This window comes from Somniosus microcephalus, chromosome 5 (assembly GCF_052327205.1).
Source record: "Somniosus microcephalus isolate GS21.2 chromosome 5, FLI_Smic_1.0, whole genome shotgun sequence".
Taxonomy (NCBI): Eukaryota; Metazoa; Chordata; class Chondrichthyes; order Squaliformes; family Somniosidae; genus Somniosus; species Somniosus microcephalus.
In genome coordinates this window covers 131665264-131674491 of record NC_140991.1, presented here as the reverse complement: position 1 = coordinate 131674491, position 9228 = coordinate 131665264, and the positions used below count along the sequence as shown (strand labels likewise).

The following is a 9228-nucleotide window of genomic DNA, read 5'->3' as shown; positions in this document are numbered from 1 at the left end:
CCTCTCTCGCTCCCTCCTCTCCCCCCTCTCTCGCTCCCTCCTCTCCCCCTTTCTCGCTTCCTCCTCTCCCCCTCTCTCGCTCCCTCCTCTCCCCCTCTCTCGCTCCCTCCTCTCCCCCTCTCTCTCTCGCTCCCTCCTCCCCCCTCTCTCTCTCGCCCCCTCCTATCCCCCCCTCTCTCTCCGCCCCCTCCTCTCCCCCCCTCTCTCTCGCCCCCTCCTCCCCCCCTCTCTCTCTCGCCCCCCTCCTCTCCCCCTCTCTCTCTCAGCCCCTCCTCTCCCCCTCTCTCTCGCGCCCCCTCCTCTCGCCCTCCCTCTCGCTCCCCTCCCTCTCGCCCTCTCTCTCGCTCCCTCCCTCTCGCTCCCTCCCTCTCGCTCCCTCCCTCTCGCTCCCTCCCTCTCGCTCCCCGCCCTCTCGCATCCCGCCCTCTCGCTCCCTCCCTCTCGCTCCCTCCCTCTCGCCTCCCTCTCGCCCTCTCTCTCGCTCCCTCCCTCTCGCCCTCTCTCTCGCTCCCTCCCTCTCGCGCCCTCCCTCTCGCGCCTCCCTCTCGCTTCCTCCTTCTCGCGCCCTCCCTCTCGCGCCCTCTCGCCCCCTCCCCTCGCCCTCTCTCTCGCTCCCTCCCCCAGTGAAGAGCACAACACTCCCGGTGGATTCCTACACTGCCTGCCTGCCTCTTCCTACCCTGCTGGATGGCCACCCACTTACTGCCCTGAGCTCTTCAAATATACTTTTTTATCATTATTGCTGCTTGTGTAATTTTCTATTTACTACTACAGCAACTTTCAGCACTAGAACGCAAGGAAGGTAGTGAATTCTTTCAAAGTATTCTAAGTCATGCTTAATTTATGTCTAAAGTGACCTTTATTAATTTTTAAAAATTGTCTCAGCAGACCTTGTCAAAGGTTTTGGAATAAAATGGATTTAGTTAATACATAATTTATTGCTTCATGAAAGATGTTCATTAACTCTCCTGCATTTCATTGGAAAGTGTTTAGCAAGGATATTGGTATCGTACTCATATTCTTGACAGCCTTGCAATTTCTCAGAACCTTTAATTTGAAAATAGAGCAGAGGATAAAACGTTTTGATTTGAAGGTAACTTAGTGTTGACTCCGCTTCTGAAGAAAGAGAACCAATGAAATGAAACCATCCAACAATGTGATCTACAAAGCCTCTGGCTTAACCTTTTCTACATTTCTATGTAAATGTTGAACACCAGGTTTAAAGAAATTAAGTGTGAAATTCTCATCTTTTTTAAGAAAGCTCTTTGTTTTCTAATAGACTCTTCCCTGCTAAGAATTTTTATTTCAAGTGTCTTTTACTGGTTTTGGAAACTTTTTCCCAGTGCATTTGGCATATTCAAAGTTTTCCTTGCCCCTCTTTGATTAGGGAGTCATGCAAAAGTCTGGTTTAAATTCTGTGATGAATGCTGTAATGGATACTACAACTGGGTGAGGACAGCAGAATTGTAACAGCAAGTTAAATCTAAAGGGAATGGTGTGGAGATGCCGGAGTTGGACTGGGGTGGACAAATGTAAGAGGTCACACAACACCAGGTTATAGTCCAACAGTTTTATTTGAAGGGAATGGGTTTCTAAGTGCCTCTTTGCCTTTCCAGTCCTGGCCTGAAGGTGCTGACTTGGTATGGGGTGGACAAATGTAAGAGGTCACACAACACCAGGTTATAGTCCAACAGTTTTGTTTGAAGGGAATGGGTTTCTAAGTGCCTCTTTGCCTTTCCAGTCCTGGCCTGAAGGTGCTGACTTGGTATGGTTCTGTGGGTATCAGCAGCCCCGTGGTACCTTTCCCAAGCAGCCATTCTTCTGGTCTGAACCTAGACAATGGGTGTTAGACTTTTAACAATGTGGAGCATTACAGCCAAGGTTAAACATGTCTTCATTAAATGTCAACTAATGCACATTGGAAATTTAATTGTGCAGTAGGAGGCCATTCAGCCCATCGAAACTATGCCAGCTCTCTGAAAGAGCTATTCACTTATTCCCATATTGACTACGGTGCCAAACGGGAAAAGATTTTGGCTGTAGATATTAAGTGCTGGGCTGCATCTCATGGGTGTTTAAGTCAAAACAAGTTGTATAACTCATTGGTAAGACCACATTTGGAATAATGTGTAGAATTTTGGGCACCTTGACTTTAGAAGCACACATTGAAGGAAGAGATTCTGAGAAAACAATACTAGGCTGATGAATATTTGCTGGCTTATGAACCAAACTCTTTGGAAAAGTTATTAATTGCCTTCATCATAATTCCCTTTCTTTCTTAGTACAGGAATGAGACTGATGCTCATTCATAATTTTAAAACCATTTGCAAACCAGTCAGACTTCTTGCTGTTTCCTTGTCACAGCATCTAACTTCGATGCTGCACTCGTGACATTCTTGTTGACTTTCTTAAAGACAAAAATGAGACACAATATTTAAATGTAACGGATTTTTTCTTTTTATGTGACTTCAGTAGGTATTTCATGACTAATCTGATATGCTAACGTTCCAGTATCTTTTGTTCGTTTATTTTCTGTATAATAAATTTTTGAATCCTGTCGAGGATTTAAATTTTTTCCCCTCTCCATAGTCAGTCAGTTCGCTGTGGTCAGCCTGGAACCATTCACTGCAATAACGTGTGTGATAATCTCCTAAATTGTGGAAAGCATACATGTGCTCAGGTGTGCCATGCAGGGAAGTGCCAGCCATGTCCACTTACAGTTCAGCAAGGTAAGTGGCCAGAGTCTCTATCCCTGGTATAACACTCTGGCTAGATGGTAGATTTTCATATGCTAATTTTTACCCTCTCAAATAGGGATAGTTTATTGCAGTGGAGAATTTGGTTGAAGTTAAATATGCCAGCTACAGTTGTAGAAATCTTTAAAGATTGTGTCATTCTGTCTTAATTAACAATATTAATGGGATAAAAGGATTGTCACTGGTTCAGAAAGTAATTTATTGTGTACATTATGAAGGCTAATTTGGCATTTTAATTTGATCACAGATCTTGGATTACTCCTCCCCAAACTTTCTATTTATCATCAGAGTCTTGGATCTTTTGATCTGGAAGTTGTACCTTTTTTTTGTCATTTCCACAACTGTGTCTGTAAATGCTGACTTTGTATCTAAGATTATAGACTATGACTAATAAATGTATTGAAATCCAATCATTAGGCACTGGGTTAGGTTTAAAAAGTTAATTTGAAGAGATAGCATAGTGAGCACTTCCCATTTGTGCTAAATATGTAGTATGCTTATTAAAATAGCTTGTCAATGAAAATACATTTTATACATTTCTGATGTGAGTGAGGTTTCAGAACCAATTTCAATAATCAATTTCTTGTGGCATTATATTTGCTTTTTGTAAGATTTCCACAGTTTACCTCTGTTAATACTGGTTGTGGGAGGTAGATTTAGCAGAGACGCTATTTATATAATAACAATTCATTAGAAAAGGCAATAGTGCTAGAGGACTGGTGGACAGCTAATATTCCTACAATTATTTAAAACGGAAGATAGAGCAAGTCCAGAGAACTATAGGCCAGTTAGCTTAACGTCAGTGACAGGAAAGGTAATGAAATCTTTACTTGAAGATGTAATAGAAAAACATCTAGAAACCAAAAATAAAATAGAGTAGTCAGCGGGGAAGGTCATGCTTGACCAACCATATTGAATTCTTTTGAAGAAGTAACAAAGTGTAAACAAGGGTAATGTAGTAGATAGATGTAATATATTTGCATTTTCAAAAGGCACAGCACAATAGACAGGTAGCAGAATGAATAGCAAGCTGGCTACAAAACAGAAAGCAGAGAGTAGGCGTTAAAAGTATTTACTCAGATTAGTGGAAGGTGTGAAGCGGTGGTCCACAAGGATCAGTGCTGGGACCACCTGTTCACCATTTACATAAACGATTTAGACTTGTAATCATGTCTCTGCTATAGAAACCTCATGGGTTTTCTACCACACAAGTACCGAACAAAACTTCACCTCCCACAACCAGTGTTAACAGAAATTGGAAGTACAATTTCAAAATTTGCTGCTGATACTAAATAGGGGGGTATAGTTAATACTAAGGAAAACTGCGACAAAATACAGGAAGACATTAATAAACTTGCAGAATGGGCACGTAATTGGCAAATGAATTTCAATATAGATAAGTGTGAGGTGGTGCATTTTGGTAGGAAGAATAAGGAGGCCACATACTCCTTCGAAAATATGAGTCTAAATGGGGTAGAGGAGCAAAGGGATCTAGAGGTACAGATACACAAATCACTAAAAGTGGCAACTCAGGTTAATAAGGCCATTAAAAAAGCAAACCAAGCACTGGGGTTCATTTTCTAGAGGGATAGAATTGAAAAGCAGAGAAGTCATGTTAAAATTATATAGAACCTTGGAGTACTGTGCACAGTTTTGGGTCTCCATATTATAAAAAGGATATAGAGGCATTGGAGAAGGTGCAAAAAATAATCATAAGGCTGATACCACAACTGAGAGGACATACTTATCAGGAAAGGCTAAATAGGCTGGGGCTCTTTTCTCTAGGAAAGAGAAGGCTAAGTGGTGACCTGATAGAGATCTTTTAAGATAATGAAAGAATTGGTAGGCTAGATGTAGAGAAAATGCTTCCACTTGTGGGGGAGTCTAAAACTAGGGGCCATAAATATAAGATAGTCACTAATAAATCCAGTAGGGAATTCAAGTGAAACTTCTTTACCCGGAGTGGTGAGAATATAGAATGCGCTACAACAAGGAGTAATTGAGGCATATAGCAGAATGCATTTAAGGGAAGCTAGATAAGCACATGAGTGAGAAAGGAGTAGAAGGATATGCTGATAAGGTTAGATGAAGATGGTGGGAGGAGACTCATGCGGAGCATAAACGCTGGCATGGACAAGTTGGGCCGAAAGATCTGTTTCTATACTGTAGATGCAGTGTAACTCATGATTCTTTGACTCAACTTTTTCTCTGCATTGTGAAACTGCTCAAGTGCAGTAATCCAGTAGCCTGCTAATTTGCAGACTAGAAAAAACACGTCAATTATCCTTGTTGCTAATTTGTCTCTTTGTAGCCTGCTACTGTGGAGCTATTTTTCGAGACGTTCTCTGTGGAACAGACAAAGAAGAATATGATGGCATTGGCTACTTTTCTTGCCAGAAACCTTGTGACAGGTAAGTTGAGACACAGATGCATGCTGTAATCTTTTACTTAGCCTGGTGGACCTCCCTGAGACAGTGCTCACAGTGAGTCGGAAAATATACTGTTTTATAATGTGGGTCTACTAATAAAAGTAATCTCTCCCAGCGAAGCCAGAAATCTCTTTCTCTTCCACCCCTTCCCCTTCCTGGAAACAGGATTTCTCTTGCTGCTTGTTCCTTCTTGCCTTAGCTCAGGTCTGAGTGTGTGTGTGTCTTTCTATCCCTTGTGTTCTCTTTTTTTCTCTCTCTCTCTTTTTCTCTCTCTCTCTTTTTGCTGTTCTCTAATCTCTGTCATCCTGTGTTCAATCCCTGTCTCTTTGTATCCCCTTAGCATTTGCTTGTCTCTAACTTTGGGCTGGATTTTTCCTGGGTCCCACCAGCACGGTTTTAACTCCACAGTGTGCGTGCGAAGTCAGGCTGGCTTCTAGTTGTGTGGGGAACTCGGACAAGGAGGCTGCAGCAACAGTTAAGTGCTGGGCCCAGGATGGGGGGTCCGATTGGAGTCTCGATCTCTGACCCCGGGGCCAAGTTGCGATCCTGGGGGGTGTTACAGGCCCCAGGGGGTCCGATCCCTGACCCGGGGGGCTGCAGGCTGATGGCGGGCGAGCTTGGGAGGGCCGCGATGAAGCACTCCTGCTCCTCTCGAGCCCCGGGATCCCTGGCCGCCTGCAGTAAAATCTGCAAAGCAGGTTAAAGTGGAGGCTTGAGGCCTCATTATCATATGTAAATTACCAACCCGGCTCCCATCCCGCCTGAGTGAAAGGTGAAAGTGGGCGGGTTGGGGTTCACATTTTTTCAACTTTCACTTCCCCTCTTCTCCCCCCACCTGCTCTTACCTCAGAAAATTCCAGCCTTTCTGTTGTTATCTCACCCACCAGCCTTGCTGCTAAAGTGCAATTAAATTAAAATCAAAATAAACACCTTCTAGTGTCTGCTGTACCCTTCCATCTTTTTTTCTCTCTCACAGAATGGATGTATTTTCAGTCAACCACAGTTGTTTCTCTGTCTCGTCCCGATCTCCACCTGAAACAAAGTAGAAAGTTCCTTCATTGGAGAAGGACTCTGCTTTATGCATATTGTTGATTAAAGCAGTGGTTCCCAAGCTTTTTGGAGTTGGGGCTAGTCACTTAATTCTTCTAACCTCTTGCAGCCCTCTAGCTAAGAATATTGGTAAGTCTTGAAAAGTGCCATTTACTTCGGTGCTGCTCGATCTGCTGCTTTGCTTTTCTCTTTCTTCTCTTCCTTTTACTCCTCTGTTTTACCTTCTCAGTGAGCGAGCACTTGCAAAATGACCCAGATTGCGGGAGCATGCGTTTTGTATGATTTCAGGGAATTCTAATCTTTTACATAGTAAATAAAATCCTTATGCATTTTATGTGCTTGCATCATGCCTCTGAAAGTGGTATTTCGCTGCCCTGGTGGGGATTGTGAACTGTGGGGAGAAGTGTGTTATGTGTTTGTGGGTGTTACGAGCATACAAACATACATTAAAAGATGGGCAGACACAAACCAGCTGGTCCATCGGGTCTGTCTCATTCGGATGTGTTGCAACTAGGCAACACAACCCCAGTGCTCCCTGCTCTCCTGGGAGAAGCAAAAAAAACAGATTACAAAAAACACACAGGAAATTATGGCATGTAAGGGGAGGTTATATCCAAATTCTTTGTGGACTTTGATTGGGGAGAAAATTGAATCTGGGAGGTTTGGTTTTGTGAAATATGATTTGGTTATTTGTTATTTATGTTACAATTTAGAAGGGAGAAAAACATAGACTTAAACAATTAACCAGTGATGAACAAGGTGCAATTGGCAATCCCAGCGCAAATTGCGCTCAAAATTGCACTAGTTTTCCGAATTGATTTTATGGTTCAAGTTTCCGCTCAAACTAATTTGCCTAATCACAAATGTAAAATCTTCCATGAACCAGTGCAATCGGGCAGCATTTTAGAATGTAATTTCTTTTCTTGCATTAAAAAATATTCCTTGATGTACTCAAAAGTGGTAACCTAGTGCAGTTTTATTAATACAACTGAAAATGGGTATCACACAAAATAAGCATTTTTAATAAGTGTCTTGTCCACCACCTGTGAGTAACCAGATTTTAAATAACTGAAAATGACTTTTTTTTAAAACTATACTGAACCATTTACAGCAAACTTTTTTTATCCGGGACCGGCGTGGTGCCGGTTGATCAAAAAGTCCGGATTACAGAGAGGTATACTTACGAGAGCCCCATACACGGCCATAGGTGCAGGAACCCCGGTTACACAGCCACAGATCCAGAAACCCCAGTTACACGGCCACTAATATATAGTAAAACCTTACCTGAACCTACTCCTGAATTTTGCCGGTTAAGAGAGGTTTCTGGATATTTAGGTGCCGGTTAAAAGAGAGTTTCCTGTAGTAGTTTTATTGATGTGCAGTAGTCAGTTTCTTAGTAAATTAAATATTTTTAATGTTTAAATGCTTTAAAAAGGTGCCTATTAGTGCCCTTGCACCTTTTAAAAAAAAAAAGCTAATTTGTAAGAGCCTCCTCGAAGGCCCGCAAACGGGCGCAATTAGCGGAAACGCGCCAGGGTGATTAATTTGATTTGTGAGTGGGGTCGCCTTCCAGCGCAATTTTTTTTAAACCAACGTGATGTTTTTAAACCAGTGCAAAAATCACAGAAACTTGATTTGCACTGGACGTAATTTGCGTTTGAAATTCTCGGATCTTTTGTGCTGGTTTGGCCGATTTCGGGCGAATTGCACTGGAAAATCCAGCGTAACCTAGCGGAAACTCTACCCCTCTGTCTAAGGAAGTGAACTGTGATTCCAGAATTAACGTTGTAAGATATTTCATTTTCTGCAGCAAAGGCATAGAATCAAACTACCGATTTTAAAAAAAAAAAAAAAAAAAAAAAAAAAAAAAATTTTAAATGAACAAAAGACCATTATGACGATAACTCAGTATTGACATTGTGAATTTTTTGTGGGAGGTTCATTAATGGATGATAATCATACATATAAACAGTAACATGCACATTTTTACTTTGCAAATGAGAGGGGCCACAGGAAATCTGAAGCCATGGAAGAATGTGTCTCGTGCCACTATTTCTCACAAGCAGAGCTGTAATCAGTTGCTTGTGCAGCCTCATCATTCTGATTACTGTTCAGATGCATCCATAACATAGCATTTCAGTACAATTTTTCTAGCTATTTTGTGTATTCAACAGCCACGAGGATTAAGGCCTAGAAATTGGGTTTTGGTCTTGCCAGGGCTGTAGCGCCAGAAAGTTTGCACCAGCGGTAATGCGGCAGCGCGCGACGAAAATTCGGGTGCGCCGGGCCCAGACGGCGGCGGGCGCTAAAACCCTCCTTTAGCGCCTCAAAACGGGCGTGAACTTGGGTTTCCCGGCGCTAATCCCCCGCTGCGGCACCCGATGCGGTGCGGCAGGCGGGGGAACTGCAGGCCTCCTCCTCCTGTTAAGGAGGAGCTGCCTGCAGCCGACAACTGTCCGGCGGATTGACCCGACATCTGAGCCCGGCACCTCGGGGAAGTGCCGGGCTCGCATCAGACACTGATCAGGGCCGCGGGGGGGGAATGCAGGAGTCCGGGAAGGGAGGTGCGGGCAGGCGGCCGCCGGGAACGCGGCCGGCCGCCGCTCCACCTTTATGCGCCGGCGCACACTGGGGGAAGACTCTGTTGCCAGAGTCTTAGTTGCGCCTGCCACGGGCGAGGCGGGCGCAACTGAATTTCGGCTTGGGGCCGGGTTACCACGGCAACCGGGACACTGCGCACACCGATGACGTCATCGGTGCCGGCGCAGCGCTACCGGTGCAACGCCAATTTAGGGCCCCAGGGAATTTCTCAACTGGCCATAACTCCGGCGCTAGGCCCTCTAGCGCCTCAAATGCGGCGCTAAGCCTACCGAATTTCTAGGCCTAAGTTTGTGAAATGTTTGTCTTCCACATTTGCTTCTATCTGTGCCACATTGTTATGCCAACTAATTTATAAAAATAATATTCTGCAATCATATAATGTGTGAATGTGA

The 9228-nt window shown here is 43.7% G+C and overlaps 1 protein-coding gene across 1 annotated transcript in view; it reads left to right on the top strand.

The window, feature by feature from the left end:
* Positions 1-9228, top strand: part of nfx1 (nuclear transcription factor, X-box binding 1) — an 88237-nt gene that overhangs the window by 28843 nt on the left and 50166 nt on the right. The window contains exons 7-8 of the mRNA XM_085988258.1: positions 2590-2729; positions 5068-5167. Of these exons, the coding sequence (XP_085844384.1) occupies positions 2590-2729; positions 5068-5167 (240 nt within the window). The remainder of the gene's footprint in view (positions 1-2589; positions 2730-5067; positions 5168-9228) is intronic.